Below are 17,413 nucleotides of genomic sequence, written 5' to 3'. Positions count from 1 at the left end.
TAAAAACACTTGAGTAAACCACACGTTGGATTTTGCTGACCCCAAAATATCTGAATATAATTTATAGACCTTTTGATGAACTCGCACTACTGCTGGGCCTGCTCATCTATTAAATGTAGCAAGGAAAAGAGTAGGGTATAAGCCAAGTAATATTGGCCTTGAATTCTACCCTTGCATGGAAAATCAGTTCTACAAAGGAATTTGTGATGGCAGGAAGTTGCTTTAAAAAGCATTGTCTGACTATTACCCCAGAAAAAAAATAACCAGTATCCAGATAAAATAATCAATATATGGGAGAGCTTTTCAATACATTTGATCCAAGCTATTATTTATCTCACCTATAGCTCTTAAATGTTGCAAAGACCCATGATGTGTTCTTCAGACATCAATTCTGGCTATTTCAGGCAGGATGAACAATATATGTACAACCAATAAGACCCTCGGGAGGACAGCAGGCCATGCACATAAGATTTGGCTGCAGTGAAAATGGATTTGAAAAGTGAAGTGAAATACAAGTTAGGAAATAAGTAAATGGTCTGGAATCACAGTTTCTGTCAACAATTATGGAAGGGAAAAGAAAAAGAGTGGGATATAAGAGAACAAGAGAAAGCATGGACATAGAATATTGATAAAGTTGATTCATTTATGCAACAAATCAGGCACTGTTCTCGGGGCCTGGGATAAATCAGTCCCTGAAACAAAGATCCCTGCCTTTATGGAAATTACATTCAAGCAGAGGGAGATAGACAATAAGCCATAAATACAATAAATAACAAAACCATATAATATGTCAAGGACATTTAATGCCATGAGGGGACTAGACAGCAAGGTAAGGGGATTCCGGGGGTTGGGGGCAATTGCAATACCTAATAGGCTGCTCAGAGTAAGCCTTACTGAGAAAGTGAGACTGAGCAAAGATTTGAGGGAGGCGAAGAAGAGTCGAGCAGATCTCTAAGGGAGAGCATTCTAAGACAAGAAGGGTGTCTGGTGTGTTCAAGGAACAGAACAGAGGCCAGCTCAAACTACTAACATCTATTGATTCATCAGACGATTACTGGGTAACTATACTATGCCAAGGGCTATGCCAGGTACTGCAGAGAGAAAAATTAATCCCGAAGTTCAGAAGCTATGAAAGAGACATGGTATAAAAAACCATGTGATTTGGCCTTGCCATTGTGCCTTCTCTACCCTAGGGTATTTTCAACCCCCTTTCCCCTGGTCTTCCCCTTTCTCATCTTACTCCATGGCCCCCACTTTCTGCAGCCATTTCTCTTCTCAGTCACATGGTCCCTCCTTTCTTTTCTCGTCTCCCTATTCCGCCTCTTCCTCATCCTAGCCTCTGTCTCCTCCTTTCCACTTCTTTCTTGCTTCTTTCAGGACTTTTTTTTTATCTTTGATTTTCTGAAGTTTAACAATGATACTCCTAGGCATAGTTTTTCTGGCATTTATCCTGCTTAGTGTTCGCTGAGCTTCTTGGATTTGTGGTTTAAGGTCTGCATTTAATTTGAGGGAAATTCTCCGTCATATTTCTCCTGTTTCTTTCTCTTTCTTCTCCTTTTGGTAATCCCATCATGCATCTGTTATACCTTTAGTCATTATCCCACAGTCCTTGGATATCTGTTTTTTCTGTCTTTGTTCTCTTTATTTTTTGGTTTCTGAGGATTCTATTGATACGTCTTCTAGGTCACAGGTTCTTTCCTCAGCTGTGTCTAGTCTACTAATAAGCCCATCAAAAGCATTCTTCATTTCTGTAACAGTGTTTTTACTGCCAGCACTTCTTGGCTTTTTCTGAGGATTTTCATCTCTCAGTTTACACTGCCCATCTGTTCTTGCATGATGCCTACTTTATCCACTAGAATCCTTAGTATATTAATCATAGTTGCTTATTTATTTAGTTTAAAATATTTATTCGGCTGGGCTAGGTTTTAGTTGTGGCCCCTGGGATCTCCGAGCTTCACTGAAGCATATGGGATCTTTAGCTGGGCACGCAAACTCTTAGTTACGGCATGTGGGATGTAGTTCCCTGACTAGAGATTGAACCTGGGCCCCCTGCCTTTGGAGAGGGGAATTCACTGGATCACTGGGGAAGACCCATCATAGTTGTTCTAAATTCCCAGTCTGATAACCCCAATATCATTACCATGTCTGGCTCTGATCCTTGCTCTGTCTCTTGTAGTCATGCTTGTTGTCTTTTCGTACGCCTTGTGATTTTTTTTTTTTTTGATAGGTGGACATGATGTGCTGAATAAAAGGAACTGCTATAAAAGGCCTTTAGTAATATGGTGGTAAGGTGTCAGGGGAGGAGAAATGTTTTATAGCACATGATTAGGACTATAGAACACTTCAATCTTTCACTGAGATGGTGCTTCTGGATCATGAACTTCCCAAGCATTTCTCAGGCTTCTCCCCTCCTTCCCGTAGGCAGGACAGAAAGGCTAGAGCGAGCTGGAGTTGGGTATGTCCCTCCTCCCAGGTCAGTTAGGTTCTGATGATACCCCAGCAGGTTGCTGCTGCTGCTGCTGAGTCGCTTCAGTCTGTGTGACCCCGTAGACGGCAGCCCACCAGGCTCCCCCGTCCCTGGGATTCTCCAGGCAAGAACACTGGAGTGGGTTGCCATTTCCTTCTCCAATGCATGAAAGTGAAAAGTGAAAGTGAAGTCGCTCAGTCACGTCCGACTCTTAGCGACCCCATGGACTGCAGCCTACCAGGCTCCTCTGTCCATGGAATTTTCCAGGCAAGAGTACTGGAGTGGGTTGTCATTGCCTTCTCCAACCCCAGCAGGTTAGGCTCTGGCTAACTAGTATCCCTTGAGGTCAGGCCTTGTCAAGAGCTGAGTGTTCCGGTGTATCTCACAATAGTTCCTTTTCTTTTCCCTCTGCTAGAAGCATGAAGGAATGTTTCCCTGAAATTTACTGTGGGAATCTGGTTGAGCTCCTGCAGGAAAATCTCAAAATTCTGTGGGAACCTCTCTATGCCCAGGCCACCCTGGATTCTTTCACTCTCAGGCTATCCTCACTGAGCCTCCAGCAATCCATCAACTAGAGTTCAGGTTTTCCTCCCATGGTACTGGTTCCTATGGTGGTTTCCACTCAGGAGACTCTGCTCCAGTTTATTTGTTATTCTCTGTATCTGAAGGTTGGTCTCACTAACCTTGGGGCAGCTGCATGCTCCATGTTCTCTACTCTCACATGGATCCAAGAGGAGTTGATGATTTCTCAATCTGTTCAGCTTTTTACTTGTTATGATTGAGTTGCAAATCCCAAGTTCCTCATACATGGAACCAGAAAAACCTCTGTCTCTCTACCTCACAGACTTGTTTAAATGTCTCAAATATCATTTAAAATAATATAGTCTTCTCAATTTACAATATTTCTGATTGAAATGAGTAATAAAAATAATGATAAAAGCTAAAATTAAATATCTTAAAATCCATTACTGATTTAAAGAGATGGAATAATCAAATCTTCAAGCCAAAATTTAGACTGACAACATCTGACACCCCAAACCCAGTGGCCTGGCAGAACTAATGATCACAAATGAAATTCACAGTGGAAAAAGCTAAAATCAGTAAAATTGGTTCTGAAAAAAAGCTTACACACAAAACCAGAATTTAGTAATTCTGTACCTCTCCTTGCTCTTTGGGGTCTTCTTTGTTTTCTTTGGGAGGTCCACTGGGAGCCTTAGAAAGAGGTTCCCAAGAAATTTCTAACCTCTGCTTCAGTCTCACTTTTTTTTTTTTTTTTTGGGTAATTAATTTATTTTTTATTGGAGGCAAATTATTTTACAATATTATATTGGTCTCACTTTTATATTTGAAAATTTCCAGATATCTTCTAGTTACTTTAGAATATATTGGGGAAATTGAGAAAGGTCAGTTTTTTTCATATGAAAAAGAAGGTATTCTTTCAATCAACAGCTTATTTTATGAAATATACAATGTCAGCGTGGCAGACTCTAAGGGCAATGAAATGTATAATCCTTGTATCCCAGAAATGGAAAATTTCCATAAGCCTTATTATTTACCAAAAGAAGAACATAAAATCTGAGTTTCTACAAAGCCAATGATCATCCAAGCAGTATTTAATGCCTTCTCTTCTGGGAAAGACAGATGTATAAGAACTTTAGTAATTACCAAATGTCAAAATAATATTGAACAGAATAAACATTTGCCTAAATTAAGGTCAGAGAAGGCAACGGCAAGCCACTCTAGTACTCTTGCCTAGAAAATCGCATGGACAGAGGAGCCTGGTAGGCTGCAGTCCATGGGGTTGCTACTAGTCGGATACGACTGAGCGACTTCACTTTCACTTTTCACTTTCACACATTGGAGAAGGAAATGGCAACCCACTCCAGTGTTCTTGCCTGGAGAGTCCCAGGGATGGCGGAGCGTGGTGGGCTGCCGTCTATGGGGTTGCACAGAGTCGGACACGACTGAAGCGACTTGGCAGCAAATTAAGGTTCTCTTGAGGATAGGTTACATGTAACAAGAACGACTGACAAATCAAGCATGAGGAGAGGTGGGACTTATTTTCCGTTTCCTGATAAATTATATAGGGAATGAATAACTCCCTCTGTGATGATAAGAGCATCCAGGTCATGTCTGCTTAAAGATCTGTGGGATAATAATAATATCCTAAACTTTTGCAGTGCTTGACATTCTCAAAGCACTTTATAAACATTAATTATGTCTTCCATAAGCTAGGAGATTGTTTTATTGTTGCTTTTTCCTATTATTGCATCCCTGAGAGTCTGCAATCTTTCTAGAGTTTAAATATTTATTTATTGCTTTTAATGTATAGTCACTCCATTGACAATGCTTTAAAATTATACTCAGCAAAAAAGAAAGGTTCACGGTTCTAATTTTGCATCCCAGAAATAAGCCAGAATCACAACAGTGCTTCTCCTAGTGTGAGTGAACACAACCTATTGGGGATGTTCTGTTGGTCTGGGAAATGGTTTTCTTACTTACTAATAAATACCTTCATCCACTTCAAACATGCCTTTCCCATTCTTTAAAACTGCATGAGTTTTTCTCGTCCGGTAACTACACAGTGCCTACCAGGGTGCTTTGCATGTGGAAAGTTTTCAATAAATGCTAGCTAGATGGAATTAAACCAAAGATCAGCCTCCATATGTGGCAGCCATGAAGCTCCTACCACAACTGTCTGTGACCACTCTCATTACATTTTGGAAACTCTTGATTCATTTGCTGATATCGCCTCTGTTTTCTCTTTGATTATCAGTGGACTGAGAATAAAAGGTGATAGAAATAAATGTAAACGTGACATTCTTCTAAGTTTCAAAAGCAAATACACAAACATCTGTTTTATTATTAACACTAAGTGAAGGTCTAATAGGCATTGTGTGCTGTTTGAATTGCTGGGAATATAAAGGTAAATAGGGCTGCAAGGACAGAAACATTTTTGATTTTGGATATTGAGCTGACTCTATTTAAAAGTGCCATACTTTATATGTTTGTATTTTTAGTTGTAACAAATTAAAATTCTTTGTGTGGTGTGCATGTGTGTGTGCATATACTACTATTTAAATAGGCCTGGAGATAACTGAGTGTTTGCACAGAGTCAGCCATTTCCTCTTCTCTTCTGCAAATAAATTCTAGGATTGCTGAGAGCAAACAGAAAGACAATGGAAAGAAAGAGAGAGAATACTTTCCTTTAGTTCTAATCATGTCTAACTTTTGGCAACTTCAGTGAAAATCAAAATTGAAACCCCTGTGAATTTCAGACCCTGTAAGTATTCTCTTATGCCTATTTGAAAGCTGTAAATTCAAGACTGACTTGATTCTCCTGAAATGATGCCATGATAGACTTATACACTGCATCTCAGTTCTGTGGTACAGCACTCTGGATCCCTAGAAATGACGTTGAGATCCTTCAGACAACGAATGTGATTCTATATGTAAGAACACAGTACATTCTCTCTTGGATTATAGTTATAACAACCTAAGCAGGCAATAATAGCAAACAGGCCTGAGGGCTGTAAACCATTTGCAGAAACATGTGAAAGTTACAAATTAAACTTAGAAAGAATTAAACAAAATATATTCTACCTCCAACGTTATTAGATATATTTTTGTAAAACAAAATTGAAAAATACGGTTGAGTAGTAAAATTTAATAATTACAAATATAAATATTCAATATAATGCAAATACCCCCAATTTTATTTTCTTGCTTTTATTTCAGCAAATTTGTACACGCATGCTAACTCACTTCAGTTGTGTCCAACTCTCTGTGCCCCATGGACTGCAGCCCGCCATCCTCTGTTCACCTCAGGATTCTCCAGGCAAGAATACTGCCCTTCTTTTTATAATGGAAATTCTCACAAAAGTTGAGCTCCACTGACAGTATTAACAAAAACATCAATTAAAAATAGAATATAATTATATTTGAATGTTTTCATCAAAATATGAGCATCAAATAAATGTAAAAATTGTAATGAATTATTTTCATATTTTTATAATCAGATATTCAAAAGTAGCTATTAAAATTTAAGGCAAATACAAACTATAATTAATTAAATACAATTTAAACAAGGCTGAAAATGCTGACTTAATTTTTTGATGTTTCATAAATTGTATTACGCATTTTTATAATAATCATGAATTAAATTATTCATGATTCCAGTATTTAATGTTCATATTTTAATTGCCAATCCAAAGAATCAGCATCATGTTTTGTGTATGTTGTATTTAAAGTTTCATCTATACATATTTAGAGTAATATAAATTGTTTAATATTACACAATATTCCTTAGCTACCAAATGTAACTTCTTTGTTAGCAATTCTTGAACCATGAATAGGAACAAGAAAAAAAGTCAAGAAATGGTCATGGCTTTTCTGAGACAAAATTCATTGAGAAGAAATCTACTGAGCTCATGTCAAGAGGACTTGACATGTTCATTAATTTATCTTTTCTTTTTCCTAAATATTTGTGTCACTCAAATCCTCCTTGCATTTCTAAGTAGTGTTTCCTCCAAGAGTCAGAATTTTAACCTGAGCGTCCAGCTGAAGTTATAATAACTGCATACATATTTAACAAACCATTCACTCCAAACATTAAGTAGCACCAGGATCTGCAAAGATTGTGATTTATTCTCTGGCTAGACGCCGGCTCCGGCGGCGCAGACGCGAGAGACGCCGGCTCGGCGCAACCGACCACGTGCAGAATCGTGGCCGAGAGGAGCTACCCCATGCCCAAGGTTAGGGCGGTGGCCGAGAGGAGCTGTCCCACGGCCAAGAGGCGGTGTCTGCGCGGGCACAGGAGGGCCGAGAGGAGCTACTCCACATTCAAGGTCAGGAGGGGCGGCCTTGAGGAGATACCCCTCGTCCAAGGTAAGGTACAGCGGCTGCACTTTGCTGGAGCAGCTGTGAAGAGATACTGAACGACCAAGGTAAGTGAAACCCAAATAAGAGGGTAGGTATTGGGAGGGGGCATTAGAGGGCAGACACACTGAAATCATAATCACAAAAAACTAGTTGATCTGATCATATGGACCACAGTCCTGTCTAACTCAAATGTAGCTAAGCCATGCTGTGTGGGGCCACCCAAGACGGACGGGTCATGGTGGAGAGGTCTGACAGTATGTGGTCCACTGGAGAAGGGAATGGCAAACCCCTTCAGTATACTTGCCTTGAGAACCCCATGAACAGTATCAAAAGGCAAAATGATAGGATAGTGAATGAGGAATTCCCTAGGTCAGTAGGTGTCCAGTATGCTACTGGAGATCACTGGAGAAGTAACTCCAGAAAGAATGAAGGGATGGAGCCAAAGCAAAACAAATACCCAGTTGTGGATGTGACTGATGCTAGAAGCAAGGTCCGATGCTGTAAAGAGCAATATTGCATAGGAACCTGGAATGTTAGGTCCATGAATCAAGGCAAATTGGAAGTGGTCAAACAGGAGATGGCAAGAGTGAACGTCGACATTCTAGGAATCAGTGAATTAAAATGGACTGGAATGGGTGAATTTAACTCAGATGACCATTATATCTACTACTGTGGGCAGGAATCCCTTAGAAGAAATGGAGTAGCCATCCTGGTCAACAAAAGAATCCGAAATGCAGTACTTGGATGCAATCTTAAAAATGACAGGATGATTTCTGTTTGTTTCCAAGGCAAACCATTCAATATCACAGTAATCCAAGTCTATGCCCCAACCAGTAATGCTGAAGAAGCCGAAGTTGAACAGTTCTATGAAGACCTACAAGACCTTTTAGAACTAACACCCAAAAAAGATGTCCTTTTCATTATAGGGGACTGGAATGCAAAAGTAGGAAGTCAAGAAACACCTGGGGTAACAGGCAAATTTGGCCTTGGAGCACGGAATGAAGCAGGGCAAAGGCTAATAGAGTTTTGCCAAGAGAACGCACTGGTCATAGCAAACACCCTCTTCCAACAACACAAGAGAAGACTCTACACATGGACATCACCAGATGGTCAACACCGAAATCAGATTGATTCTATTCTTTGCAGCCAAAGATGGAGAAGCTCTATACAGTTAGCAAAAACAAGACCAGGAGCTGACTGTGGCTCAGATCATGAACTCCTTATTGCCAAATTCAGACTTAAATTGAAGACAGTATGGAAAACCACTAGACCATTCAGATATGACCTAAATCAAATCCCTTATGATTATACAGTGGAAGTAAGAAATAGATTTAAGGGTCTAGATCTGATAGAGTGCCTGCTGAACTCTGGACGGAGGTTCGTGACATTGTACAGGAGACAGGGACCAAGACCATCCCCATGGAAAAGAAATGCAAAAAAGCAAAATGGCTGTCTGAGGAGACCTTACAAATAGCTGTGAAAAGAAGAGAAGCGAAAAGTAAAGGAAGAAAGGAAAGATATAAGCATCTGAATGCAGAGTTCCAAAGACTAGCAGGGAGAGATAAGAAAGCCTTCCTCAGTGATCAGTGCAAAGAAATAGAGGAAAACAACAGAATAGGAAAAACAAGAGATCTTTTCAAGAAAATTAGAGATATCAAGGGAACATTTCATGCAAAGATAGGCTCGATAAAGGACAGAAATGGTATGGACCTAACAGAAGCAGAAGATATTAAGAAGAGGTGGCAAGAATACACAGAAGAACTGTACAAAAAAGATCTTCACGACGAAGATAATCACAATGGTGTGATCACTCACCTGGAACCAGACATCTTGGAATGTGAAGTCAAGTGGGCCTTAGAAAGCATCATGACGAACAAAGCTAGTGGAAGTGATGGAATTCCAATTGAGCTATTTCAAATCCTGAAAGATGATGCTGTGCAAGTGCTGCACTCAATATGCCAGCAAATTTGGAAAACTCAGCAATGGCCACAGGACTGGAAAAGGTCAGTCTTCATTCCAATCCCAAAGAAAGGCAATGCCAAAGAATGCTCGAACTATCGCACAACTGCACTCATCTCACACGCTAGTAAAGTCATGCTCAAAATTCTCCAAGCTAGGCTTCAGCAATATGTGAATTGTGAACTTCCAGATGTTCAAGCAGGTTTTAGAAAAGGCAGAGGCACCAGAGATCAAATTGCCAACATCCACTGGATTATGGAGAAAGCAAGAGAGTTCCAGAAAAACATCTATTTCTGTTTCATTGACTATGCCAAGGCCTTTGACTGTGTGGATCACAATAAACTATGGAAAATTCTGAAAGAGATGGGAATACCAGACCACCTGACCTGCCTCTTGAGAAACCTGTATGCAGGTCAGGAAGCAACAGTTAGAACTGGACATGGAACAACAGACTGGTTCCAAATAGGAAAAGGTGTACGTCAAGGTTGTATATTGTCACCCTGCTTATTTAACTTATATGCAGAGTACATCATGAGGAACGCTGGGCTGGAAGAAGCACAAGCTGGAATCAAGATTGCTGGGAGAAATATCAATAACCTCAGATATGCAGATGACACCACCCTTATGGCAGAAAGTGAAGAGGAACTCAAAGGCCTCTTGATGAAAGTAAAAGAGGAGAGTGAAAAGGTTGGCTTGAAGCTCAACATTCAGAAAACGAAGATCATGGCATCTGGTCCCATCACTTCTTGGGAAACAGATGGGGAAACAGCGGAAACAGTGTCAGACTTTATTTTTTTGGGCTCCAAAATCACTGCAGATGCTGATTGCAGCCATGAAATTAAAACACGCTTACTCCTTGGAAGGAAAGTTATGACCAGCCTAGATAGCATATTAAAAAAGCAGAGACATTACTTTGCCAACCAAGGTCTGTTTAGTCAAGGCCATGGTTTTTCCCGTGGTCATGTATCAATGTGAGAGTTGGACTGTGAAGAAAGCTGATCGCCGAAGAATTGATGCTTTTGAACTGTGGTTCTGGAGAAAACTCTTGAGAGTCCCTTGGACTGCAAGGAGATCCAACCAGTCCATTCTGGAGGAGATCAATCCTGGGTGTTCATTGGAGGGACTTATGCTAAAGCTGAAACTCCAATACTTTGGCCACTTCATGCGACGAGTTGACTCACTGGAAAAGACTCTGATGCTGGGAGTGATTGGGGGTAGGAGGAGACGAGGACGACAGAGAATGAGGTGGCTGGATGGCATCACCGACTCGATGGACATGAGTTTGAGTGAACTCCGGGAGTTGGTGATGGACAGGGAGGCCTTTCGTGTTGTGGTTCATGGGGTCGCTAAGAGTCGGACACGACTGAGCGACTGAACTGAACTGAGAAGGTAACACCGTATAGTTTAGGACTGTAGACAACAGGTCAAATTGCCCAGGACTCTATTATACTTCTAAAGCCCTTCTGGTGTTGGAAACTTTCTAAGCGTCAGTTTCTTCTTCTGTAAAAGGGATAATTTCTTGTTCATAGAACCACTGTGGAGATTAAATTATATAGCCTGGCACACAGTAGGTTCTCAAAAAATAGTAGCTATTAGTATTTACTGGCAAAGAATTGTGGGGACTGGCTGCACTGAATTAGTCATCAATCTAAGGGATATGTACTGGTCCTCCTATATGCCAGGTGGCTGGGCAAAGACTCAGGATTAGAAGGCTACCATTTTGCACTAACTGTATAACACATTTGTGGGGGATACAGACATGTTCTATGGAGATATAAAAGTGCCAGGCAAGCACAGCTAACAGCAGAGTGAACTTGGCTTGTGAGAGAGAAGGCAAAGGCTCCATAAAAAAAACAGTATACGCGCTGGCAACATGAGGAGGAGATTCCCAGTAAAGAATGGGAGGGCACTGCGGGCAGAGGATTGCAAAGACTTGGGAGTTATGAGAGTATTTCCATATTAAAGAAAAGAGACATGTTAGAGAGAGGCAGAGTAACCATGTCAGGCTCCGGAGATGGTTACATTCAATTGACAAGAAGCCCCAACTGATTAATTTGTTTATAGCTAGAGCTGAGGTGCCATGTTAATCCTTCTACAGTGTGGCTCAAATTGGACTCAAGGAAAATTCCAATTCTCTGAGATGTGCTGCTTTTGAGGAGTTGGCTTACAAAAGGTTTGATCAACACTCGCTCCTCAGTACAATAATGTTTGTTTGTTACTACACACCACTTTCCTTAAAATATACCAAAACTGGGCGAAGAAGGGAAACACTTATTTTGAACCTCAGACAAGTGATTTCCAGTTCTTAATTCCCCTATAATTTCTGCCATGGGTTTCCCTTTTCACTAGGAGCACCCAGGGACATATTCTAAAAATTGATGCAACCAAGAAATGTGAGCTTCTTAAGTTAATAAATGAAACAGCACTCAATTCCAGAGATGGATAGGGAAGACAACACAAAATTCCTCTGCAGAAAATATATCCTCAAATTTTGTCAAGTGACATGCAAACCACATGAAGTATTTTATTTGAAACTTATGAAGGTAATATCAAGTCCAAGCGGAGAAGGCAATGGCAAGCCACTCCAGTATTATTGCCTAGAAAATCCCATGGATGGAGGAGCCTGGTAGGCTGCAGTCTGTGGGGTCGCTAAGGGTCGGACATGACTGAGCGACTTCACTTTCACTTTTCACTTTCACACATTGGAGAAGGAAATGGCAACCCACTCCAGTGTTCTTGCCTGGAGAATCCCAGGGACGGGGGAGCCTGGTGGGCTTCCGTCTATGGGGTCACACAGAGTCGGACACGACTGAAGTGACTTAGCAGCAGCAAAGTGTTCAAAACAATTAGACTGTGAAGAAGGAAAAGACGTCACAGCCATAGCAAACACCGGGGATGAACAGAACCCGACAAGACACCTCCAATGTCTGTAGCAGCCCTCCCAGGGAAAGTAACAGCCTGCCACTCCTCCAGGGGGAAATTCTCCAAGTACATTAGCTACTTTAAACACAATCTCACTGATGTGATGTGGAGGTGGCATAGGCTTCCCTGATAGCTCAGTTGCTAAAGAACAGCCTGCAGTGCAGGAGACCCCGGTTCGATTCCTAGGTTGGGAAGATTCGCTGGAGAAGGGATAGGCTACCCACTCCAGTATTCTTGGGCTTCCCTTGTGGCTCAGCTGGTAAAGAATCCACCCGCAATGCGGGAGACCTGGGTTTGAGCCTGGTTTGGGAAGATCCCCTGGAGAAGGGAAAGGCTACCCACTCCAGTATTCTGGCCTGGAGAATTCCATGGACTATGGGGTATCCATAGCGGTGCAGGTGGGAATCAATCCTCCAGCTCCAATAGAGGACAAGCCTTTGAATGGTACAGAGATTAAATCCATCCTGGAATGAGCCAACTGTATTATAACTAACACAACTGACACCTCTCATAAACTATGGATTCAGTTTCTACAGTTTTAACAGTGACTCAATGTCACGAGAAGACATTTTTTAAATTTACATTCAGTTTTCTTCTCTAACTACAGTCTCATTATAATTTCCATTTCACAGCTACTTAGCTAGATTTTATGGACAGCTTGAATTAGAAAACAGCTCTTTAGTAGATTTTTTTTTTTAATAAAAAGAAATCATTTGTTTTTGTTCACTTACCATTCCGTGATTCAGCCACCCTGGGATAAAATTATCAAGCAATTTCGGGTAAATCATCTCTCTGTCATAGGCATAAATGATCCAGAACACCGCTACAACGAACTGGAAGGGAAAAGAAATACTTTTATTTCAAAGGTCCCAGCTGTCCATAGCATACAATTGGTTGGTTTTCTATTGTTCAAAGAACCCAACAAAACTTTAATTTACAATGAAAGATAAATCAGGAAGCCAGGTAATAACTGGAAAGCTCATTCTAACTTCACCCCATTAGTGGTAACTATTGGGGGTTCTTCCCCTCTCCTTGATTTCCCAATTGTGTTCTGAGGCACAGGGCTCTGTTTGTGAGTGAGACAGAGAGATGGTCTGTCTGTCATCTGGAACAGCTCCCTTCCAGGGCTAATTGTGTTGGTTTGATTCCCCTCAAGAGGGTTTAAAAGTTCATTGGTGGTTTTTTGGATCCCATTCCCCACTGTACAGAGTTAGAACGCATTCAAGAAGCTGTAGTGTATTTTCCTTGAACCCATCATGTGGTTTAAATTAATCTTCACATTCTCAAGTTTCTATTTCACCACTAACAGCATTGAAATCACTGCTATAAAATGTCCTAAAGTCACATTTCCAGCTAATGTATTAATTTATACAGCTTAAAGCAGGGGCTTTAGTGGCACTGAGAAGCAGACTGTACGGAGAGGAAAGGAAGATTCCTAATTCTCTTGGAATAGTTTGTAAGTTCATCTGGATTCCAGAGGCCTATTTTGACACATCAGCAACCTCATCATCAAAAGTGTACTCAATTGATTATTTTACCTTTCCTCAAACTATTGGTGAGAGAAGCAGCTCAGATAAAATAAAGAAACAAATGGCCCAAGGTCTTAACTTTCACCACAGAATTTTTTTTAAGTGAATGGTTTTGTAAATAGTCTATAAATGGTAGCATAGAAAAGAGGATGAACCATCTCACAGGGAGGTCTCAAAGTCTCTTCAGAGTTCTGTCTCAAAATAATCAATACTACAGAATGATAAAATGCAGCATGAATATTAAGTAGGAACAATTTTATCTCATTTCTCATAAGGCATCCATGCCATGACATTTTATTAATAATATGTATTTTATTGCCACTTTTTATAAAACTCCCAGTGTTTATAGCTCAAGGTTATAAACCAGAAGGTTTCCAAAGTTTATTTCCAAGTACGTCAGTTATCACATGGATAATCTTAGCCTGAAAAAAGTTCACCCTTAAAATCCAGGATGTTATGAACATTTACTGTTTCATAAAACACACTGAATGATAATTACAATAGTAATTGTAGATAACACATGTAGTTTAATACCAGATTAGGGTCCCTAGTTATTTATCTTGCTTTTGGGGTAACTGTGTTCATTCAGTGGATAAATGCACAAAAGGAAAAAAGAAAAAAAAAAAACCATGTATTATTAGCTTAATGTTAATTATCCTCAGGATCTTTCCAAGCACAACAAATAATTTTTGAATTATCCACAATTTGGTTGTTCACTCCACCACGAACTTCATGTGTATTGAATATCAGGGTTCCCTGTCTTCAGATCTGGGTGAGCTCCACGCTTTATAGCTTTGTTACTCAAAGTGTGGTCCCTGGATCAGCAGCACCCATGCCACCTGAGAGCTTTTTAGCAGAATGCCAGGTCCCAGCCTGATACGTTCTGATCCTGGATTTTGATAAGATCCTGAGGTCATTCCTGTGCACATTAAAGTTTGAGATGTCCTGCTTCGCAAGGCTGTGCTCCAGCCACCTGGAACCTTCCTCTCTCCCCATGGAGTAAGGCAATCCAGGTCCACATGGCTGGTCTACCCAGAGCCTGCATGCCCCTCCTTTGCTAAACCACATCCTGGGAAGCCATGACCCTGGAATTTCCTGCCTGAATTAGGCATGAGTATGCCTCAGGGCCTGTGTGGGTCTCCTTCTTGAGTCTTACCCTGGAGGGAAGACTGCACAATAAATGTGTGTACTCTTGACCAGAGAGATGGTTAAAAGGTATTTGTTTCTGTAGGGTGAGAACCAAAGTTTGACAATTGGCCTGGCGATCCATACACAGGCACAAAACCATTTCAATCCTGGATGGAGTCATGGGTGGAAACCTCTTTACTTTTGCCACAGAAGGTAACTTAATCAAGGCAGTGACATCCCATCCCAGTCACAAGGTCCCTCCCACACACAAGGGGAGGGGACTGTACAGGCCTGTGTAGAAGGGAGCAGAATTCTGAGGCCATCTTAGATTCCTAAGATTTCCGTTTGCTTTCGACTCTTCTTTTCCAAAATTGTTTTGGCTATTTTAAGTCCTTTGCTTTTTCATTTAATTTTTTTATAATCTCAGCTTGTGAATTCATACAAAAACACTGTCTTCAAATTCTGACTAGAACTGTACTGAATCAATATATTCAATATGAAGAGAAATGATGACATCTTATCCATAATGAGTCTTCTAACCTATGAGCACAATTATGTCTCCATTTATTAAGATTTTTAATTTCTCACTGCCTGTAGTCCTGGGGAACAGCTATTGCACATATTTTGTTAAATCTATCACTAAGCATTTCATGTTTTTTTCTGCTATTGTAGATAGCTTTAAACTTTTTTACATTCTTTGTTGGTGGCATATTAAGAACACAAATGATTTTTGTATATTGACATGGTATCTTGTGTCTATTCAAAATTCACTTAGTAATTTGAGTAATTATGTTATAAATTATTTTCAGTTTTTATATGAACGTGATCTTCAAATGACAGTTTTTTCTTCTTTCTTTACAATTTGTATGCCATTTTACTTCTTTTTCTTTTCTTATTGTACAGTGTTGACTAGAAGTGATGAAGATTGAGCATCTTTGCCTTCTTCTCTACTTAGGGAAAGTGTTCAGTTTTTCAACATTTCAGTTTGATATTAACTGCGGGTATTGCTTAGGTGTCTTTTATCAAGTTGAGGAAAATCTCTTCTATTCCTAATTTATGCATGTAATGAATGAGTGATTAATTTTTTCAGATAACTTGGCTGCATATTTTCAGGTGATCATATGTTTTTTTCTCTTTTATTCTGTTAATATGATGGATGATAGCAATTGATTTTTAATGCTGAATCAATCTTTAATTCCTGGTCATCATGTATGATCATTTTTATACATTACTGGATTAGACTTGCTGCTCTTTTGTCCATCTTTATTTTTTCCATCTTTATTCATAAAGTATATCAACCTCTAGTTTTTTTTTAAATTTCTCATAATGTCATTTTTTAAATTTTGGTTATAGGATAATCCTGGCCTCAAAAAATAAAGTGGAAAAGTGTTCCCTCCTTTATTTTGTGAAGGACTTTGTGCAAGACCGGTATTATTTCTTCCTTACCTATTTGATATACTTTCCCAGTGGCATCATCTGGGCTTGCAAGTTTTCTTGTGAGAAGATTTAATCATGTTTTAAATTTCTTTAACAGATACAGATTTTTCTGGTTTTCTAATTTTTCTTTAGTTATAGTCATTTGCGCCTTTTGTAGAATTTCTCTATTTCATCTAAAATCTGAACTTTCTTAATATTCTACTATGGAAATTAGCAAATGCTGCAAATCAGATAGTTTATCTTTAGAGAGCCAGTTGTTAATGTTGGCTAGCACACCTCTGTGGAGAGCTACTTTCTGTCACCAGGAATGATCACTTGTAGTGTCCCTATCACATATAAAGCGCTGTGGAGTCAATATTTAATCGTGCAATTTGGCCAATCCTCTGACCCCCACCATACATTGAGGGAATTATATGGGTTATTAAAAAGAAAGGGTTAGTCCCCTTCCTTAGAGTAACACTAGAAGGTCAAGAGGTACAGCTAACTGAGTAATCAGCCTTCTAAATAATTCTTGAGATTAAAAGCACAGCACAGATGGTAGCTTCTTGGCTTCCTGCACTGACATCCTCTTGATGGTATGGTCATCAGCAAACCCAAAATAAGTTTGAACTCTACTAGCAGGGCATGGATATGAACAAAAATAGGTTCTCTTGGACAGGCTAAGTGATTCTGAAACGTCCTACGGCTGTGAAGCTGCATCTCAGCCAGGACCGGTGGCCAGCTCTTCCTCAGCACACACCTGCTGGTGCTGAGCTGCCAGGACCAGAATACTGTGCTTGAACCGACAGTGGTCGAAGCACAGTCGCTCTCCAGTCCTTCAAGTTTCCCAGACAGAATACTTGTGTTACAGCGGTCACTGAGACCTCACTTGAACCCCTCAGAAGGATTAGACACCAACACAAAAGAAAACTGGATTCACGCTCTGTCTCTTTATAGAAGGAATCTCTTATATGGAGTCCAATAGAAGCTGAAGCCAATCAGTTTTAGTTCACTTCTATGAAGAAGTTTTACTGATCAGTGATCAACTAAAGCTGATGAGAGTTTAGTAACACTGATTAGAATGCAAAGGAAGTTGCCGAGACAATTGCCC

At 40.1% G+C, this 17,413-nt stretch overlaps 1 protein-coding gene across 2 annotated transcripts in view; it reads right to left on the bottom strand.

The window, feature by feature from the left end:
* AIG1 (androgen induced 1) overlaps window positions 1–17,413 on the bottom strand; it is a 278,823-nt gene that overhangs the window by 148,659 nt on the left and 112,751 nt on the right. For both annotated transcript variants that reach the window (XR_008686926.2, XM_055433558.2), the window contains exon 3: window positions 12,961–13,062. Coding sequence is in view for 1 of the 2 variants with exons in the window: in XM_055433558.2 (XP_055289533.1) it covers window positions 12,961–13,062 (102 nt within the window). In the remaining variant the exon portion in view is untranslated. The remainder of the gene's footprint in view (window positions 1–12,960; window positions 13,063–17,413) is intronic.

This window comes from Moschus berezovskii, chromosome 10, assembly GCF_049115385.1.
Source record: "Moschus berezovskii isolate FMDL1 chromosome 10, NW_MosBer_1.0, whole genome shotgun sequence".
In the NCBI taxonomy this organism is placed as follows: Eukaryota; Metazoa; Chordata; class Mammalia; order Artiodactyla; family Moschidae; genus Moschus; species Moschus berezovskii.
This window is presented reverse-complemented; position numbering and strand designations above follow the sequence as displayed.